The 22,390-nt window shown below is 38.3% G+C and overlaps 1 protein-coding gene across 6 annotated transcripts in view; it reads left to right on the forward strand.

Annotated features, from left to right (window-relative positions):
* Positions 1-7,084, forward strand: part of ARHGEF12 (Rho guanine nucleotide exchange factor 12) — a 247,618-nt gene extending 240,534 nt beyond the window's left edge. For all 6 annotated transcript variants that reach the window (XM_037153636.2, XM_053672626.1, XM_037153638.2 and 3 more), the window contains 4 exons: positions 322-792; positions 1,585-1,901; positions 2,492-2,561; positions 3,121-7,084. In XM_037153636.2, the coding sequence (XP_037009531.2) occupies positions 322-792; positions 1,585-1,901; positions 2,492-2,561; positions 3,121-3,131 (869 nt within the window). In that variant the 3' untranslated portion in view covers positions 3,132-7,084. The remainder of the gene's footprint in view (positions 1-321; positions 793-1,584; positions 1,902-2,491; positions 2,562-3,120) is intronic.
* The last annotated feature ends 15,306 nt before the right edge of the window (positions 7,085-22,390 follow it).

Here is a 22,390-nt window from a genome sequence, read left to right on the forward strand (position 1 = left end):
GTGGATATTATTCCAGTTATATGGAAGAAAAATAGAGGAAGACATGGCTTTGTTTACTTAGTAGTTCAAAATAGGAGTACCTCTCCATTACAAATATTTAGATCTTTTTAAGTCTAGTTTAATATAAACCATCTGTAGATGGTGTTTGATTTTATTTTTCAAACAAAACAAAAAATGACTGTATGAAATTAATATTTTGACTGTATGTTTTCCTAAATAGGTGCTTACTTTGAGATATAATTGGTAATTCCACTAACTAGTTTAATTTTGGCACTCTGAGTTGTGAATGTACATTTCCCCCCTCCTTCCTGAATCTTTTAGTGGGTTTGTTGAAGCAGTTGCTGGTACAGAAGCTGAATTTGACTGAGAAGAGCACTCAGGAAGATTGGCCACATTTCTCAACATGCAGGACAGCCTCCCCGGGGGTGCAGAGAGACAGTGAAACCCAGAACTTTGAAATTATTAAGGCCTATCATCCTGGTGAAACACAGATGCCCTTTAGAACTGAAACTGGTGACATTTCAGCTTGTTACAGTCCCCAGGCTTCAACTGACTCTTACATTGCACGGGATTCATTGTTACTGGCATTCCAAGATAGCCAGGCAAGTAACATTTTAGTATTGGACCACATGATTATGACCCCAGAGATTACTCCTGCAGAGCCAGAAGGAGGTCTTGATGAGAGTGGAGAGCACTTTTTTGATGCCTGTGAAGTACATAGTGATGATAATCCATTAGAAGGTGATGGAGCAGTTAAAACGGAAGAAAAGGATGCTAATTTACACATCTCAGGCAAGTTCTTTCACATTTACACTTTGATTTTGATTGCCGTTAACTGTCCTGTGTGCTAAAGTGCATGTTGTTTGGGTTTGCAGGCATTGTGTGTGATGTGTTATTGATTCATTATTGCACTAAATAATTTTTTAATCTAGTCTAGATGCTGGGAGATGTAGCATTGAATAAACATAAAAATCAACTATTCTCATGAAGGTTAAGTACCACTAGGGGACAGAGTAATGATAAATAAGTAAACAAATAAGTAGATGTCAGATATAAAAGTATCTATAGGAAAAATAAGTCTCACTAAGGGACAGCAGAGAGTAATGGAAGTAGACAAGGTGATCAGGGAAGAGGGCGTCTGCTGACGTAGCATTTGAGCAGACCCAGGGGAAGAAACTACATGAATATCTGGAGGCAGATGTTATAGCAGAGAAGAATATGGCTATATGGCAAGAGCAAGTTCTTTGTGGTTAAGGAATATAGGGCAAGGAAGATAAAAACAGTAGAAGGTGAGGCAAGAAAGGTATTTGGCAGGGGAAATGGCAGTAAGATCATATACGGACTTAGTTTTCAGCTCTTAACTTTAAAATGCTAACTAATATGAAATTATTCAGAAAGTACCATGAAAGATTTCTAAGTTTAACTTGAACCTGAAGTGAAAATTCTGATGTACTTAAAATTAAACTTGGGAATTTTGGAATTAATCGTTCTCACCCCTCTTTAACAGCTTTTAAAGTTGTCAGCATATCTGATGTTTTGATAGCATTACTAAATCTCACAAAACTGTTCTGCCTATACCAATAGGAAACTATTTGATCCTTGATGGCTACGAAACAGTACAGGAGAGCTCCACAGATGAGGAGGTCACCTCCTCCCTTCCTCCACAACCCATGAAAGGCCACCCCTTTGTGGACTCTACCCACCAGCCGCAACATTCTCTCCAGAATGCTCTTTCTGATGGGGCAGTTTCACCATTCACAACAGAATTCATGGTCCAGCAGTGCTGGGGAACTATAGAAGATTCCTGTTATGAGACCCAGAGTGCCTCCACTTGTGCAGATTCAGAAAGACAGATCATGGAGTACATTCATAAGATAGAGGCTGACCTTGAACACTTAAAGGTATCTCAGACTTCAACATACTTAGGACTTGTTGGTAATTTCCAAGGAAAGGTCTATATTTTAAAGTTTGCCATAGCAGACAGCTTCTAGAGCCCAAATGTTCTTTCATTACATCATTCAGTTGGAGGCTTTAGGGACAGTGTTAAAACTGTTCTTAGCCTTTAGCTAAAGGCTAGTCTTCATTAGTTTTTCTTTAACTTCAAATGATATGTTTCCCCTTTTTCATATGATTACATGTAGTTTCATCCTGAGGCTGATGAGAGGAGTTATACTAAAGTCCATTATGTGTAGGTCTCACATACTAAATGTGGGACCATTTTCAGGGTGACTCCTAGGGTTGGGAGAATCACTTTTACTCTTTACTCTTTACTCTTGCCTCTACTTTCTTTTCACATGATTAAGTTTTAAGTTAAAGCAGAAACAGGTAAAAAGGAATAAAATTCACATTTTTCCTCCAGTAACAAAATTTTAATTATGTTTATGTTGAAATCTGGAAGCATACCTATAATATAAAAAAAAACATTTTTTCCTCTTTTCAAAAAATATTTTTAGGATATTCAAATGAAAAACATGTTGGCTTTGTTTTACAGAAGGTGGAGGAAAGTTACACCATTCTTTGGCAAAGGCTGGCTGGATCAGCCCTCACAGACAACCACTCAGGTATGTGAAAGTTGTACATTCCAGACTCTAGAATCATTCTCCCTGAACAAATGCAGTAGATGAAATTATTTCCTATTCTGTAAAACAGAAGCCTTATGAGATTCCTTTTTATCTTTAAAAAATTGTTTGCACACATCAGTAATCAAGAAGAAGTTATTATCAGCTCACTCAGCTCTTTGTTTTCTAAGAGGAACTGTAGTGGCCAGTTCCCATGCCACCCTTTTTTTCTGTCTTCTTCACCTTTGCAAAGCAGAAGGCAGAGTGGTGGTAAGCCCAAAATCCTAAATCCCCTTTGAAACTTGTCAGTTCTGCTATAACTTCCTAAAGGTGGAAGCTTGATCCCTCCTCATGTCTTCTCACGTACTTTTATCTTTATGACTACAAGTGGATCCGCGTTCAGTACAGCAGTTTGTATTCATTTGCTCCTGAATGAGGCTGTTCTGTTCTGATCCAAAAACAAAGATATAAGTAACCATTGCCACAGATTTCATAGTCATTCTCTAAGTGTTGATATGTTCTTTCTTCTTAATTTGATACCTACATATCTTTATTCTTCCAGATAAAAGTTAGAGCTGTGTGTCCTGGAGGTTGTTGGGTTTTGAGCATCAGCCTTGCATCAGCACATCCTGGCTCCAGTGTGGATGAAAAGAGAGTATGTGATGAGATCTGCCTGTGAAGCCCCTGGGGTTAGTCATGTCCCAGGGATCCCAGAAGAGGACTAGTTATTCACAGTCTGGCAGCTGCATAACTGTCAGTGAATATTCCTTTCTCACTCTGCTTTCCTGTATCAGAAATTCATTTTGATTCAGAACAAAAACCAAATGTATAGTGCTTTGGGTTTAGGATATGAAATTTTATTTAGACTTAAGAAAATGAGAAAATCAGATGTATTTATTTGACTTCATTCCATATTTGAAAGCACATTTTAATTTTTATTTTGCCATTTTTTAAGTGAGTAATGAGAGTTGTGGCCCTTTGTATATAGTATACAGAAGGATCAGTTGCTTCTGAAGCAAAGAGTTCAGGATGGGGTATTAGGAGGTTGGGTAAAGAGGGAAAGAAAAGAAGGAAGTGAGAAGGGGAAGGAGGAGCATCTAGTCTTCTAAACTGGATCTCATACCCTCTGCTGTCCAGTATGCTGCTTCTTAATGATTCCCTCAAGGCACTGTACACCTGTGGCTCCTCTGTGCAAAAGACTTGAGCTATGTGCTACTCAGGTGGGTTTCCTCCCATCTGAGGCAAACACCTCTTTTCTAGCTGGGATCAACTTCCAGTTACTAGGAATCCTCAATGTACTAAATACCTGGCACTTGAAAATAGGTGTTTTTTTCTATTTTCTTTTCTGTTGAGGGTTGGGATTTGGGAGGGAGAGGAAACAAATTTTATTCTCTTAAGTATAAATTTGTTTTTCTGAATAATTGTTTCACTGTTATAATTATGCATCAGACTTCAGCACTTGTGTAAAATTATTCCTGAAAATTGAACAGAAAGTAAAAAAAAAAAAAAAAAAGGAGATGCTTCAGATGGTGGCAGTGGTGGGAGTTGCTGAGGAGGGTTTGGAGACTTTGGAAGGTTATATAACTGAATCTCTCCTGAGTTGAACACTGGCTGTCATTAGCCACAGGCACTGCTGAGTAAATGGCCAGTAAAATGTTAGTGTCTGGAGGTCTGACTCTAATTTTTACACTGATTGTGCCAAAGGACTCTTTGAGTTAAATAAGGAATGAGTGCCAAGAGAGGAGTTGAAAGATGTGGAGAAGGCAGAGCTACCCAAACCAGCTTCAGAAGCACTTCTTCTGACTTTACTGCTAGTACTTTTTCCACACTGGTGCTTGACTGACCTTAAAAAATTGCAAATCAGTACAGACACTGGATACTGCAAGCAAGGTGTTGGCAACTGCTTGTTCTAGAGTAACTAGTATATTGGAAGCTTCCTATAGAGGATAAAGGTTTCAGAATTGTAACTCAAAAACTCCTTCACTTGTTGGTTTTCTCTTATTTTCGTTATGCATTAGGTATATATGTTTTGGATTATTTTTGCCAATTGAAACTAAATCATTTGTCAAATCTTAAAATTCTGTTAATATGCAGTGAGTTAATCCACTGCTCTTACCTTTCAGTAGAGCCCTGTGAACTTCATGAGTAGTCACGATGTAATGCTATTCTTCCCTGCAGTCCAAATATATATACACACACACACACACACACACACACACACACACACACACACACACACTCATTGCAAGTGGTAAGGATTCCCAATTACTCTTATAAACAGCACTACAGCTTATAACAAGCTCATTTATGTCCAGATTCCTGTTGCTATCTTTTCAGAAGTGATGTCTTTAAGAAAACTGACCAACTTGGACTGTTGGACACTCATTTATAAATTATAATTACATTTTGGTTTGTAGACCCAAGTATAAATTAAATCAGAATGAGATTTAAAAACTTTAGAAGCAGAAGCTGTGAACTTGAACTTTAGAAAGTTCAAGTTCAATGGACTTGAACTTTCTGATTTCTTAAGCCAGTAGAAACTAATGGTCACATTGTGCTGCTAAAAATAATGCAGTTGCTCACAAAGGGTTTCACTGTAGCCACTTGACACAAATACCATCAGTGGGCAGTTAATCAGGAAAAAGGTAAATATAAATAGAACTTTCACCTCACCTTCAGACACTACAGGGAAATTATGTAATTCTCTAGCACTCACTTAAGAAGTTTTATAAGTTAACAATGTTTTGGTTCCTTTTCTAGCTCAGCAAATATCTTGTCCTTAGCAACTATTTGCAGTTCTTTTCTTGCAGTTTAACCTATCCTTGGAATAATAACAGGGCTAACTAGAAAATACTTTGACCATAGCTTTAGTACTTCTAAAGTAATTTATATGTAGATTTTCTGATGAAGCCCCAAAATGAAGTGTAATTTTGAAAAGATCCCATAATTTCAAGTGTTCTTTTTATCTTACCAGCTGAACTTCTTCCCTTCTCCTTCCTAGCCTGGCCTCCCACACCTTCCATTTTATTTTGGCTGTTATAATCATATCTATTTTACTTTGATATTAATAATGCCTTTCAGGATGATGGAATTCAACCTGTCCTTGAGTGGAAATGGTTACCATTAAAGTCATTTTCAGAGTTACAAGACCAGATGTTGAAATCTACTTCCATTCAGAAGAGCCCAAAGGTAGTGGACAAAGCAACATTCCCAGAGCAGGAGAGCTGGGGTTTAGCTATTGTATTGGGCCTAATGGCTCCTTTGCTACTAAGCGGCAAATTACATTTGAAGTGAGAAGAGAATACAGAGTTAATCATGGCAAATCAGTAAGTGCTCAGAGTGCTCTAATTTAAAATATTGATTACTGCCCTTGAAGCTACATATTTTACATACCTTAATATCAGCTAACTTGGACTGCTTGAGTTATCTTGGCTTTTCAAACCTAAATTATAACTATTTATTATACTGCATGTGAGGTATATTTCATAAACTTTGTGGCTTTTTTATGAAATATACTTCCCATGCAGTATAATAAATAGTTAAAGTTTAGGTAAAAAGGAAAAAAAGTTTTATTCGATTTTGAAGAGAGGAGCTAATTTGACAGTAGAGGGGAAAAGTCTGTCTTTTATTATTTTTAGAAGGTAAAGAAAATAATATGCTTTTTTAGGTTATCTTTTATTTGTATACTTTTTTCTTTTTGATATTGGTAAATTTGGTGTATTACATGGAGCATCTGTATTTCAAACTGGAAACTATTTTCTCTGAAGGTGGTGTTATTTAGTACTATTATTGGACTAGAGCTTTGGTCAATATTTTCTTGCCTGTATGTCATAGAAGACATCATTGAGAACTGAGTACAGAGGATCTCAAAATAGACAATTAGCAGGACCTTCCAGTTACCTCTCTGCTGGATTTTTCCTCCTAGTGTTACAATTTTTGTTTTCTAAATCATGTTTTTTCTTGATTTTTCTACCCCTCTTCAAAGTGGTCTGCAAAATTGTTTGAACTTTCCTCAAGAAAAGAGTTCCTTTGCTTCATTTCTTATGCCTTCCCACTGGTTCTGATGATGTTGGTAATAAATTGGTAGGAAAAAAATGTACCTCCTAGAAGGAAGCTCTGTCTGCCATTTCTAGGGGCCAACACTTATGCATGTGTTCTATAAAAATAACTGTAATATGCACACCGTTGGTTATTGTTAATAAGCCTCTTCCTACTAAAACATTTTATTTTCCTTGTTCACCATACAATCATGTACTCTTTAACAGAAATTACTTTTTAAAAATCTGGAACAACCTTCAAGAAAAATCTGTATTAATAATCATGTATTTTTCACTGATCACATTTTGAAATACCCGAAAGACTTTATTGTTCTAATTATCCAGGTACACCTTTGTAAAATAACTCTTTTAAGAATTAGCTGATAAGGCTGTGTGTTTCTGGAACAAAGTACTGGTCATCTAAAAACTTTCTCTTGGATCTGGGAAAATAAAAAATTAGAGTTCAAATATTAAATATGCTTAAAGGAACCAAGTATGTGACTTTTTATTTGTATTCTTGTTGATTTGTCTTATATAAATTATGAGAAAAGTTTAGGTGCCAAGGAGGCCTTAATTAATTTTACTGGCAGTGACTATTATACATCTTCCTGCTTATTTGAGCATCTTCACTAGTGGGACTACAGTTGATCTCTCTAGTTTATAAACTTTCATGAGGACACTAACAGCTAGGATTGCCTCATCATCTGTAACAGCTTTGTTATTTCTTAGTTTTATTGAAATACAATTCACCTGTCACACCATTCACTCATTTAAAATGTACTATTTAATAACTTTTGGTATATTACATTATTGTTTTAAATTGTGATAAAATATGTATAACGAAATTTGTCCTTTTAATTATTTTTAAGTGTATAGTTCAGTGAGATTAATAGGGCAGTTTTTACGGCTCACTTGAAGATAACTTGTTTAATGCTACCCTAAATGAAAATATGATGTCTTTATTACCATTCTTATCCCCAATGCTGGACTTCCTAAAGTACTAACCTTTCTATGCTGTTAATGGATTCATTTCAACTTAGATGACTCACTCAAATTGAGGGTTTTCATATGTTGATTTTGAAATAGAGGTATAATTCGACTTATTCTAGGGATGATATTTTAGCTTTCAGTCATTCAGGAGCACATTTGGCTGACAGAGCTAATAAACATAACAAAAAATGCTTAGCATTTTGTGTCATCTTTTAGTTTAAATCTTTTAAAAATTAAGTGTTAGTCAGATGTTCTTTGCAGAATTAACATGTTTGTACTCTTAGCTCTCTCTGTTTATACACAACTGGTAGAACAAGTAAATTCCCATATCATTGCTACCTGCTCCTAGATGGCCATGTTCTACTGTGAATGGAGAAAGTAAAGGTCTGTCTTTGCTTGTGAGCAGTTACTTTCACTTTTTGCTCTCCTCCTTCAAGCCAAATGACTAGTTCAGCAATGGTTAGTATGGACTAGAAATATAAGTGGATATGTCCTGATGAAGTTGCTTTTCAATGTGATGTCTCCCTACTGTGATTAATGTCATAAAATGTTGTAGATAAATAGCTAGCTATAGGTGTTTTCAGTTTTTTTGTAGTATCAAATATAATTCTTTTACTGATTGAATGAAACACTTCCTTTATTTTAGTTGTCAAGGAGTGTTTGTTTTGCCACGTTTTTACTAGTGAGAAATTATTATTCCCTGAATATCAGCTGAGACTCTGGTTTGAAATTGTTTTAGGTAGGTTGAGGTCTCTATTATAGTCTTTTTCTTCTGCTTTGATTTGGGTGTTTTAAGACCTACTGATAATTTAAGGCTTCCTCTATAGCATTTTTATTTCAGGGGATTCCTTTCTTTGTACATATGGCCACACGGTTGGAGCTCTCTGAACACATTCTGATCAATAACAATAATTAGGTTACACCTTAGTAATCCTATCTTCATATGGACTATATCTTTATTAGAAATTAAAATGAGAAAATTTATAGAAACATTAATTCATTTAGACTTCCAGCCAAGATGGAGGCACAGGTAGATACACTTTGCCTCCTCACACAACCAAAAGGACAACAACAAATACAAGGACAAAAAATAACCAGAACTACCAGAAAATCAAACTGTATGGAAGTCCAACAACCAAGGAATTGAAGAAGAAACACGCATTCAAACTGGGCCACAATGCAACAAAGTGGGTTGCCCCACCCTGGCAAATAACTAAGGCTCTGCACCTTACTATGTAACAGGTGTACTGAGACAAATATGGTCCGAATGAAAGAACAGATCAAAACTCCAAAAATAGCCCTGGCTGGTGTGGGTGGCTCAGTGGATTGAGCGTGGGCCTGTGAACCACACCCGATCCTGGTTATATTCCCAGTCAGGGCACATGCCTGGGTTGCAGGCCAGTTTCCAGCAGGGGACTCACGAGAGGCAACCATACATTGATATTTCTCTCCTTCTCTCCTTCCCTTCCTCTCTAATAAATAAATAAATAAGTGAATAAACTCCAAAAATAGAACTCAGTGATGAAGAGATAGCCAGCTTATCAGATACAGAGTTCAAAACACTCTGTATCTGGTAATCAGGATACTCACAGAAATGGTTGAGTATAGTCACAAAATAGAGGAGAAAGTGAGGGCTATGCAGAGTGAAATGAAAATATACAGGAAACCAACATTCAGGGGAAGGAAACCAGGACTCCAATCAATGGTTTGGAGCAGAAGGAAGATACAAATGTGCAACCAGAACAGATTGAATAAACAAAAATTCAAAAATATGAGAGGTTTAAGAACCTCTGGGACAACTTTAAATGTTCCAACATTTGAATCATAGGGGAGCCAGAAGGAGAAGAGGAAGAGCAAGAAATTGAAAACTTACTTGAACAAATAATGAAGGAGAACTCCCCCAATCTGGCAAAGGAAATAGACTTTCAGGAAGTCCAGGAAGCTCAGAGAGTCCCAAAGAAATTGGACCCAAAGAAGCACACACCAAGGCACATCATAATTGCTTTACCAATGAATAAAGATATGGAAAGAATCTTAAAAGCAGCAAGAGAAAGGGAGACAAAGGAGTTCCCATAAAACTGTCAGCTGATTTCTCAAAAGAAACCATGCAGCAAGCAGGAGCTTGGAAAAAAATAATCAAAGTCATGAAAGGCAAGGACCTACATCCAAAATTGCTCTATCCAGCAAAATTATAATTTAGAAAGAATGGACAGATAAAGTGCTTCCCAGAAAAGGTCAAGTTCAAGGAGTTCATTATCACCAAGTGCTTATTACATGAAATGTTAAAGGAACTTACCTAAGAAGAAGATCAAAACTATGAACAGTCAAATGACAAGAACCTCACAACTATCAACAACCAAACCTAAAAAACTAAGCAAACAACAAGAACAAGAACAGAATCACAGAAATGAGTAACCTATGGAGGTTTATCAAAAGGAAGGTTGAGAGGAGAGAAGGAGGGGGAAAGTACAGGGGGAAAAGGTGCAAATGGTAGGTACAGAGTTAAAAATAGTATAGGAAGTGGAGAAGCCAGGAACTAACATGTATGACCTATGGACATGAACTATGGGAAGGTAATGCTGATGAGAGGGGGTGCTGGGTGGAGAGGAATAAAGGGGAGAAAAGGGACAACTGTAATAGCATAATCAAAACATACTTTAAAAAATAAACATTAATTCATTTAAAAATAATGGTAAACTCATTACATGTTTTATGAAGAACTGTATTTTCCAAAGGCACAATATTTATCGAGAGCAATGGGGGGGGGGGATTGGGACAACTGTAACTGAACAACTATAAAAAATATTGGAGAGTGTTTTATAGTTTATTTCTTTAATGTCTGACATAATAGAAGACAACTGGGTTTTCATATATACTTATACATACAATCTGGTGTGATAATGTTGTATTGGTTGAATTACATGAAGATAATCCAGCCTCACACAGGCACATATTTTAAAAAGGGAAAAGTATTTCAGTAGCCTTTTGAGATCATTGTGGATATTATTCTTTCACACTACCCTAAAACTTGACAGTGGTAGGTTCTTAAAAGAGAGGAATTCGAAGCCATATCAATGAAATTTGTGTACTTTGTTGCACTAAAATTCTTCAGTCCATTTCATACTTTAAATATGTGAAGAAAGGAATCCTTTACCATGCATGATTTCATAATAACCTATATTGCCATTTGGAAATTGTTAGTTTACTGAATCATGCAGGTCTTCCAAATATTGACACATTGTATAATATCAAAAAATCACATTTGTTAATACCAACAACATAGGTTATCAGAAAAGTCTTGAGTCTTGTGGCGGAAACAAACTTATAAAACTACGTTTTTCTTGAAAGCTCAGAGTTTGTCATTGGTAACAAATACAGTTGTTTTCCTTCAATTGACAGACTCACTTTTTTTGTTTTTGAGAAAACATCTGCTATATAGTTAAGCCTGAATAGCCTTTGTTTACCAGTCATCCTTTAAAGTTTCATTTGGGAAAAAAAGGCTGGTTTAGCTCTCAAATCTATTGTACAATTACTTTTCCTTTAGACACATCTTGGGTATGTGGCAGAGGTACTTTAGCCATACTTCTCAGGCACAAAATATTTTTAAAAGTGTAATAAAGGATTGAAATTTAATAAAATTACTATTAATTTTTACTGCTTCATCAAGGGCATTTCAAAATGAAACTGGTAGTATTTATTGTCAGGATGGGCGAGTAGGACAAAATGGCGGCTGAACTACAACCTGGAAAAGACAACTGACATCAAACCAGGGAGCTGAAACGGCGGGCTTTGCCAAACGGATATCCGCATAGCAACCTGAGCCCAAGGAGAACCACCAATGATATATTGCTGCTTTGTTCAAAGGGGACCAATCCCCAGCTCCCACGAAGAGAAGCAACCAAAATAAAACCCCGCCACATTCCCTGCTTGGGCGTGACTTCTTAGGCTCCACTTTGTGGACCAGAGAACCTTGCCCAGGTGTGCAAACCCCAATAAAGCTCTATACTGCCTAACTTTGTGGCTAATAGGCATTTCTTCCTCGGCGGGGCCTAAGAAAACCTTTCATTTTTATTGCACATGACCAGCAATGAAGACTGTTAGTGAAATTTGGTGTTACTGCCTTGATTCACACTAAGCTCCCAACAACTTTACCCTCCATTGCTTTTGCACCATCAGTGCAGATGTTAACATGGTGAAAGGCAAATAATGCCTTTAGTTTTATGAAATTAGTTTTCACTCCTGGGTCCCCCCTCATGGGTCTTTGAGATTCACAGAGGTTTGCAGAGCACATTTTAAAAACTGATGTAGTGAAGAGTCTGGACTTAGACTAAGTAAGTTCCACTTCTCCCAATCGCTGTGACCTTGAGAAGGTTACTTTCTTGATTTTCATTTTGTTATCTATAAATTGGTGTAAATAATTCTTAATCCACCAGAGTTGGCTGCCTGCCTCCTGCACTATATACTTTCCAGAAACACTCCTAGGATGAAAATTCAAACAGGTTGAGGACTTCTCTCTGTATGTCAGCCTCCCTTCTATCTCAGGAGTGCATTTTTGGTTTCCACTGAAGACTGAATTTCCCTGGTTTGTAGCTGTAACACCAAGGCTGTCTTGCTGGAGTGGAGCAGAGGCATCTCACCAGAGGTGTCAGCAACACTGAGCTGCAACACTGGGGTTGCTTTGCTCAAGGGCTGCCTTACCCTAGGACCACCTAGTGCTCTGGGCTATCTCATGCCCAGGCTGCCTCACAGCCATGTTGTTCAATAGCTGAGCTGCATTATAGTTGAGCTGTTTGTACTGAATAAATTGCTCCCTTCACCACATTACAAAATAGGGATTCCTGTTGGCATTTAATTGATGCCAGTGACCTTTGGGTTACATTGCAAGGTATTGGTGGTATCTGAAGTGACAGATTTTCCTCCCAGTGTCATCTTAAACCAGTGCTTTGGCGTCTGCATAAGTCTCGAGCTGTTAATCTTCCTATCAGCATCGGAAAGGTTTTGGGTGAGTCAGACCCAGGGTCTCCCGGTTTTTGGTTATTCTTAGAGACATTACTCAGTTTAGGTAGGGTACCGTCACTTGTGACTTTGTGGTCACAAATGAGACCACATTTGGTTCATATGTTTGAACCAAGAAGACCCCTCCATATGATTTGGCTATGGCTTCACTTTGTTGGTACTTGGCAAGGGTATTCTCCGTGTAGGTTTGGTACCTGGGAGGGTTTCTGAAGGTTGGGATTTGGCCTTGTCCATAAGGTTAGTGGGGACTCATACCAAAGGACACTGAGGGGTGGGGATGCCACTCAAGGAAAACTGCAAAAATGGGTAACTCATGCTCTAAAATTCTCATATTAATCAGCCCCCCCTGGTGGCAGCAGTGTACATTTTTGCTGATTACATATACAACAAAAGTTACAGTATAGACAATTGTAATTGGCTAGATCTCCGGATGAAAAAAAGTGGGACAATCTTAACCTTTCTTGGTCAAGATGGGGCTCCTTTGGAACCACAGAACTTGAGCTTGTCTATTTTCATCCTCAGGACAAAGGAAATGCTGTACTTCCCAGAAACAATGAGAAGCTTAAGTGGTACTTTTGAGAGCACTAAAAATGAACTAAGTGTAATGCATTTTTTTAATGGCTTCTGAGGTGGGCTTTTTTCACCCCATCTTCTCTACTTCTGGGAGTATGGGGGAGGTGAGCAGCAGCTATTTGTGTTAAGTACCACCCTTCTTTCTCCAAGAATATTTTCCCCTTTTAAATTCAAACTTTCTGAGGCTGCTCCCTACTTTCTGAGTTTTCTGACTTTATTATGCACACTTTCTTTTTATATTCTTTTGTGTTTGTTGATGAGTCAACTTTAAGGGACACTTTTAGAAGAGGATCTCAGACCTCTCAAAGACAATAGAATGCATTCATTGATTGAAAAACAACTTTAAATAAATTCTCACAGCGTGCAAAAACTTTGGCTATTGGCTATCTAAGCAAAACCGTAACTTAATCCATCTACCAGAAAACAATTTAGATCCAGTTTTCTTTTGAGTTTTGTTTTATTGTGCTGCCTGGGTGTTTATGTCAATATATGTATGTTATAGACATGCTATAGTTATGATGCTGAACAGTATTGTAATTACAAAATGAGGTTATAAAGGAGCCCTGTTTAATTGGCTTAAAAGAAATGAGTGCTCATACAAATTGGAGAAATAACATAAACTATCCCAATTGCTTTTTGAGTCCATGTGATCTAGGATTCATCTTTAGTAAATAAAAGCAAGCCTAAGCATATTAATTGCTATTGCTCTGTTAGCTTTAGGACTGGAAGACAACACGAGAAGCAGGTTAATAAATTTGGAGAGCTTAGGGTGTTTGCAAGGCTAGAAGGGCACAAAATGCCTCAGATTAAGATCCAGACACTAGTGATGAAACCTGATTAGGATGCTATGGAGAATAAGATATGCATGCTTGGTAAAAGATACAAGGAATGGAGATTTATTTTTGTTAAAGGAAAATAATAAAAATTATTCTGTAGAGTAAAATTATTTACTCCATCTCCTAGAGTAAAATGATAGTATTAGAAAAAGGGGAAAGACAGAACAAAAGTTGAAGGGTTTCTGCAAGTTGCAGATGGTTTGTTGAAGTTGCAAAAAGTCCATGGAGAAGGGATCTTGAGAGAAGAAATCTTTTACATGGTCAAATTAACCAAGATCAGAATGTATTTAAAGTAATTTCAAAAATACAGTGGTATAGATAAAAGTCCTTTTAACAATTACTCTGTTAAAAGGGCAAAATTTTCCTGTACAACTGGTGTGCTTTTGGTAAGAAATTGTAAAGGAAAACTAAGAATTTTGTGTTTGTTAAACTATTTCCTATGCTCTGTATCAGACCTTTGATTGGGTAAACCAAACTTTCTAATATTGAAAGAGCTACATTTTTGTTTCTAACCATTTAAATTTCTATAATTGCTTGTCAAGCCTTTATCACCATGATAAAATAGGAAATATTTTAAAAGGGAGGGAATAAACTAGTTAGGCTTATTTGAGATTTGGAAAGGGAATTTCAATTTAATTTCCCCACCTTCAAAGATAAAGGTATACTAGTGATAATCCATTCATATTTGTTTGCATTAGGTACAGGTATTCCCATGTCAAAGGAATCATAGCCATAGCAGTTACTAAAATATCTCTAGAAAGGAATGTTTCTGCTTGAAAAATTCTCACATATCCCCATAGCAATCAGGGGAACCACTTTAAAAAGACAAATTCTATACCAGAGATGCATAAATCGGCCAGAATTACAGCATTTCCATTGTACTTATCCACATTCCTCTGATTTTATAGAGCAAATCAACAGGTAGTTAAAATTAAGTAGGTAAAATTTGTTGACTTTTTAAATTTGCCTTATCCTATAACCTTTCCCCTGGTATTGCTCAACATCTGCTTCCTTTGGTAAACATATATCCATTTTTAAAATTGTTACTGGAAGGCCTGTGAAGCTAGATCAGAAAATATACAAATCTGCCTTATTAAGCAGAGCTTCTGACTTAGTGAAGAACTTAAAAAAGCTCTGGAGCCCTGGCTGGTGTAGCTCAGTGGATTGAGCATGGGCCTGTGAAGCAAAGGGTCACCGGTTTGATTCCCAGTCAGGGCACATGCCTGGGTTGTGGGCCAGCCCCCCAGCAGGGGGCACGTGAGAAGCAACCACGCTTGATGTTTCTCTCTCCCTCTCTTTCTCCTTCTCTTACCCTTTCTCTAAAAATAAATAAAATCTATTTAAAAAAAAAAAACTCTGGAAATTAATTCAAAGCTTGTAGAACAATCATTTGACAGCACACTCCTGGGAAATGAAGACAGTGACAGCATGGCCTACAATCTAGAGATATGGTCCATTGAAAAGAATATCTCCAGAAGGACTCGCGCCAGACTCACTGGAAGGGACTGGGTATTTTTTTTAAATTTTATTTAGTTATTTTTCAAGTACAGTTTTTTGTCTATTTTTCCCATCCCAGCCTCCCCGCCCCTTGCTCCCCACCTCCCTCCCATTTCCACCCCCCTTAGTTCTCCTCCCAGTGTCCTTCCTATTTGTTCCTCCAAATCCCTCCCTCTTTTTCCCCTTAACTTCCCTTCCTTCTCCCCTCTGGTCACTATCCCCTTGTTCTCTATTTCAGTGTCTTTGCTTTTTGTTTTTTTTTTTTTATGCTTGCTTGTTTGTTTTGTTGTTTAGCTTCCTGTTAAAGGTGAGATCATATGGTATTTGTCTTTCAGCACCTGGCCTATTTCACTCAGCATAATGCTTGCCAGTTCCATCCATGTTGTTGCAAATGGTAGTAGCTCCTTCTTTCTCTCTGCAGCATAGAATTCCATTGTATATATGTACCACAATTTTGGGATCCATTCATTTACGGATGGGCACCTAGGTTGCTTCCAACTCTTGGCTATTGTAAATTGTGCTGCTATGAACATTGTGGTACATAGGTTCTTTGATATTGATGTTTTAGGATTCTTAGGATATAAACCCAGCAGTGGAATTGCTGGGTCAAAAGGCAGGTCGATTTTTATTTTTCTGAGAAAATTCCATACTGTTTTCCATAATGGTTGTACCAGTCTGCACTCCCACCAACAGTGAACTAAGGATCCCTTTTCCCCACACCCTCTCCAACATTTGTTATTTGTTGCTTTGTTTATGATAGCCATCCTGACTGGTGTAAAGTGGTATCTCATTGTGGTTTTAATTTGCATCTCTCTGATAGCTAACGATATTGAGCATCTCTTCATGTGTCTCTGAATGTTCTGTATGTCCTCCTTGGAGAAGTGTTTGCTCAAGTCCTTTTCCCATTTTCTAATTGGGTTGGGTGTCTTAGAGTGGAGTCGTGTAAGTTCTTTGTATATTTTGGAGATTAAACCTTTGTCTGAGGTATCATTGGCAAATATGTTTTCCCATACAGTTGGTTGTCTTGCTAATTTAATACTGTTTTCTTTAGCCATGCAGAAGCTTTTATTTTGATGAGATCCCATTTGTTTATTCTTTCCTTTACATTCCTTACTCTAAGGGACATATCAGTAAAGAAGTTGCTGCGTGAAATATCTGAGATTTTCTTGCCAATGTTCTCCTCTAGGACTTTAATGGTGTCACAGCTTACATTTAAGTCTTTTATCCACCTTGAATTTATTTTGGTGTATGGTGTAAGTCTGTGCTCAAGTTTCATTTTTTTTGCATGTAGCTGTCCAGTTCTCCCAACACCATTTGTTGAAGAGGCTATCTTTACTCCATTTTATGTTACTGCCCCCTTTGTCGAATATTAATTGACTGTAGAGAGTTGGGTTGATTTCTGGGCTCTCTGTTCTGTTCCATTGGTCTATGTGCCTGTTTTTATGCCAGTACCAGGCTGTTTTGATTACAGTGGCCTTGTAATACAGTTTGATATCAGGTATTGTGATCCCCCCTACTTTGTTCTTCTTTCTCAAAAGAGCACCTGCTATTCGGGCTCGTTTATGGTTCCATATAAATTTTCGAAGTGTTTGTTCTATGTCTGTGAAATATGCCATTGGTACTTTAATAGGTATTGCATTGAATCTGTATATTGCTTTGGGTAGTATGGACATTTTGATGATGTTAATTCTTCCAATCCATGAACAAGGTATATGTTTCCATTTGTTTGTGTCTTCCTTGATTTCGTTCTTCAGGGCTGTGTAGTTTTCTGCATACAGGTTTTTTACCTCCTTAGTTAGGTTTATTCCCAGATATTTTATTTTTCTTTTTGCTATAACGAATGGGATTTTTTCCTTGATTTCTGCTTCTGCTGATTCACTGTTGGTATACAAAAATGCCTTTGATTTCTGGATATTGACTTTGTAACCAGCTGTTTTGCCAAACTCATTAATTAGTTTGAGCAGTTTTTGGGTAGAGTCTATAGGATTTTCCATGTACACTATCATGTCATCTGCAAACAGTGACAGTTTTGCTTCCTCCTTTCCTACTTGGATGCCTTTTATTTCCTTTTCTTGCCTGATCGCTGTGGCTAAAACTTCCAATACTATATTGAATAGAAGTGGTGAAAGTGGACAACCTTGTCTTGTTCCTGATCTTAGTGGAAAAGCTTTTAGTTTTTTCCCATTGAGTATGATATTGGCTGTAGGTCTCTCATATATGGCCTTTATTATTTTGAGAAATGCTCCCTGTATTCCCACTTTGCTGAGTGTTTTTATCATAAATGGGTGTTGTACCTTATCGAAAGCTTTTTCCGCATCTATTGATATGATCATGTGATTTTTGTCTTTGCTTTTGTTTATGTGATGATTTGCGAATTTACTGATTTGCGAATATTGAACCATCCTTGCATCCCTGGGATGAATCCTACTTGATCATGGTGTATGATCTTTTTGATATATTCTTTGATGCGATTTGCCAATATTTTGTTGAGGATTTTAGCATCTATGTTCATCAGCGATATTGGCCTGAAGTTTTATTTCTTTGTTGTGTTTCTATCTGGTTTTGGAATTAAGATGATGCTGGCTTCATATAAAGAATTTGGGAGTTTTCCATCCTTCTGGATTTTTTGGAATAGTCTGTGGAGAATAGGGGTTAGCTCTTCCTTAAATGCTTTGTAGAATTCTCCTGTGAAACCATCTGGTCCGGGGCTTTTGTGTGATGGGAGTTTTTTGATTACTGCTTCTTTTTCACTGAGTTTTGGAAGATTGTATTTTTCTAGAAATGTGTCCATTTCCCCTAGGTTTTCAAATTTCTTGCCATACAGTTCTTCATAGTAATTTCTTACAATCTCTTCTATTTCTGTGGTATCAGTTGTAATCTCTCCTTTTTTATTTCTGATTGTGTTTATTTGTGTCCTCTCTCTTCTTTTCTTGATGAGCCTACTTAAAGGCTTGTCTTTTTTGTTTATCTTCTCAAAGAACCAACTCCTGGATTCATTGATCCTTAAAATTGTGCTTTTAGTTTCTATGTCATTTAATTCTGCTCTAATCTTGGTTATTTCCTTCCTTCTGCTTGCTTTGGGCTTTCTTTGTTGTTGTTCCTCGAGTTCTTGCAGGCGTAGGGTTAGGTTGTTTGTTTGAAATGTTTCTATTTTCTTTAGGTAGGCCTGTATTGCTATAAACTTCCCTCTCAGGACTGCCTTCACTGTGTCCCATAAGTTTTGGGTTGTTGTGAGATCATTTTCATTTGTTTCCAGAAACGTTTTGATTTCTTCCCTAATTTCATTCTTGACCCATTCATTGTTTAATAGCATACCATTCAGTCTCCATGTTTTTGGGTGCTTTGGGTTTTTTTCTTTGGAGTCAGTTTCTAATTTCAGTCCCTTGTGGTCAGAGAAGATGCTTGGTATGATTTCAATTTTCTTGAATTTTTTGAGGCTCGTTTTGTGTCCTATCATGTGGTCTATCTTTGAAAATGTTCCATGTGCATTTGAAAAGAATGTGTATTTAGCTTCTTTGGGATGAAGGGCTCTATATATATCAGTTAAGTCCATTTCATCTAGGGTGTTGTTTAATGCCACAATATCTTTGTTGATATTTTGTTTGGAAGATCTGTCCATTTTTGATAGTGGGGTGTTAAAATCCCCTACTATAATTGTGTTGCTGTCAATATCTTTCTTGAAGTCCTCTAAGATTTTCTTGATATATTTGGGTGCATATATGTTTGGTGCATATATGTTTACAATGTTAATGTCTTCTTGGTGGATTCTTCCCTTGAGTATAATGAAGTGACCTTCTGGGTCTCTCTTTATAGCCTTTTTTTTGAAGTCTATTTTGTCTGATATGAGAATTGCTACCCCAGCTTTTTTTTTCTTGTCCGTTTGCTTGGAAAACTTGTTTCCAGCCTTTCACTTTTAGTCTGTGATGGTCTTTTGTCCTGAGGTGAGTCTCTTGTAGGCAGCATATGTGTGGGTCATGCTTTCTTATCCATTGAGCTATTCTGTGTCTTTTGATTGGAGAATTTAATCCATTTACGTTTAAGGTTATTATTGATAGGTACTTATTCATTGCCATTTTTGTACCTGTGTTCCTCTCTGTCTCCCTCTTATCCGTCCTTCCCTTAAATCAGTCCTTTTAGTATTTCTTGTATAGCTGGTTTGGTGGAGGCATATTCTTCTAGACTTGTTTTGTCTTGGAAGCTTTTTATTTGGCCATCTATCTTGATTGAGAGCCTTGCTGGGTAAAGTAGCCTTGGTTGTAGGCCTCTGGTTCTCATTACTTGAAATATTTCTTGCCATTCTCTTCTTGCTTGGAGTGTTTCCATTGAGAAATCAGTAGCTAACCTTATTGGGGCTCCCTTGTATGTTATTTCTTTTTTCTCTCTTGCTGCCTTTAAGATTCTCCCTTTGTCTTGGAATTTTGCCATTTTAATGATGATGTGTCTTGAAGTGGGCCTCCTTGGATTCCTCTTGGTTGGGACTCTGTGTGATTCCTGGATTTATGAGTCTTTTTCTCTTATCAAATTAGGAAAATTTTCTCTCATTACTCGTTCAAATACGTTTTCTATTCCTTGTTCTTCTTCTCCTTCTGGTATTCCTATTATTCGGATATTATTACGTTTCATATTGTCTTGCATTTCTCTTAATCCCTCTTCATTCTTTCTGAGCCTCTTTTCATTTTCTTGCTCTTTCTGTGAAATGCTTTCTACCTTGTCCTCCAACTCACTAATCCTATCCTTCGCTTCATCTATCCTACTTTGGAAACTTTCTACTGTGTACTTGAATTCGGAAATTGTGTTCTTCATTTCCTCTTGTCTCTTGCTGATAGTTTCCATTTCCTTTTTCATGTTGATGTAGTTTGCAGAGAGATCATTATAGTTCCCCTGTAGTTTCTGGTAGTTCACTGTGAGCTCTTTGAACTTCGTAATAACCAGTGCTTTGAATTCACTATCTGATAGTTGATCAGCGTCTATTTCATCTAACATTCTTTCTGAAGTTTCTGCTTTTTCTTTCATTTGGGGATTGTTTCTTTGTCTTCCCATTGTTTGAGACTCTTCTTGTTAGTCTCTGCTTCCAAAATTGATCTGTTCTGAAACACTGGTTTTATGGTGTAAACTTCTGTGGTATGATCCTTGTGAAGTTCAGTGGTGCAGACTCCTTGAAGTTTCTTAATGTTCTTCGTCTCCACCTACACTCACGCTGGTCCTCGCGCTGGTCCCTGCGTTGGTCGCCTACCACTGCTGAATGTCCCGGCTCTATTAGCCGCCTCCTCAAGCACCCAGGCCCGTTACTACGGCAGTGGCACAGAGGCTGGGAATGTCCCAGCTCCCGTATCTGGCTCTCTCTGCCGCCCAGGGCCGTCACAGGGGCTTGGAGTGTCCTGGTTTCCGTACCTGACTCCCCAGCGTCTAGTCCTGTCTTTATGGCAGTGGCACAGAGGCTTAGAAAGTCCCAACTCCCACACCTGATTCCCCAGTGTCCAGTCCCATCTCTATGGCAGCAGCACAGGGGTGAGAACTTCCCGGCTCCCATAGCTGGCTCCTCTGCTGTGTCACAGGGGTTTGGAGAGTCCCGGCTTCCGTACCTGACTCCCTGGTGTCCAGTCCCGTTGCTATGGCAGCGGCACAGGATTTGAGAGCTTCCCAGCTCCCATAGCTGGCTCCTCTGCTGCGTCACAGGGGTTTGGAGATTCCCGGCTTCCGTACTTGACTCCCTGGCGTCCAGTCCCGTCGCTATGGCAGTGGCACAGGATCTGCGAACGTCCCAGCTCTCGTAGCTGGCTCCTCAGGGTCCAGACCTGTCTCTATGGTGGCGTCACAGGGGCCTGAGGTGTCCCAGCTCCTGCAACTGACCCTTCCATTGCCCAGGCCAGTAGCTATGGCATGGGCACAAGGGTGTCCCCGCTCCGGTTCCTGACTCCTCTGTCTCCCAGGACCATCACAGGGGCTTGGAGTGTCCGGCTCTCGTACCTGACTCCCCGGCTCCCAGGCCTGTTGCTCTGGCGGCAGCACAGGGGCCGAGTGAGACCCAGCTCCAGTAGCTGACTCTGCCGCCGTCTGGTGTTTCAGCATCGGTCACAATCTCTGGTCTTTTAATTTCATAAATGCTGGGTAACCGATGGTTTATTGTGCTGTTTCTCTATAGGTCTGCCAGGATTTTCACCCCTGAGTACAGGAGCTAGTATCAGCTCCGTCTTACTCTGTCGCCATCTTCCCAGAATCCAGGTGTGGTTGTTAATAACTGTGAGTTTGCTATCCTTTCACTGTTCATCTTTTTTATCTTCTTTTTCTTAGGTAAGTCTCTTTAACATTTCATATAATAAGGGCTTGGTGATGATGAACTCCTTGAATTTGATCTTATCTGAGAAGCACTTTATCTGCCCTTCCATTCTAAATGAAAGCTTTGCTGGATAGAGCAATCTTGGTTGTAGGTCTTTAGATTTCATGACTTGGAATACCTCTTTCCAGCCCCTTCTTGCCTGTAAGGTCTCTTTTGAGAAATCCGCTGACAGTCTGATGGAGACTCCTTTATAGGTGACTGTCCCCTTATTTCTTGCTGCTTCTAGGATTCTCTCCTTCATTTTAATTTTGGCTAATGTAATTATGATGTGCCTTGGTGTGTTCCGTCTTGGGTCCAACTTCTTTGGGACTCTCTGAGCTTCCTGGATTTCCTGGAAGTCTATTTCCTTTGCCAGATTGGGGAAGTTCTCCTTTATTATTTGTTCAAATAAGTTTTCCACTGGCGGCTGTGCCTTTCCCCCTTCTGGTACCCATATAATTCGGATGTTGGAGCGTTTAAAGATGTCCTGGAGGTTCCTAAGACTCACCTCATTTCTTTGAATTCTTGCTTCTTGACTCTTTTCTGTTTGGCCGTTATTTGCTTTCT

The sequence above is a fragment of the Artibeus jamaicensis genome, unplaced genomic scaffold (genome assembly GCF_021234435.1).
Source record: "Artibeus jamaicensis isolate MK-2021 breed Jamaican fruit bat unplaced genomic scaffold, CSHL_Jam_final contig_196, whole genome shotgun sequence".
NCBI lineage: Eukaryota > Metazoa > Chordata > Mammalia > Chiroptera > Phyllostomidae > Artibeus > Artibeus jamaicensis.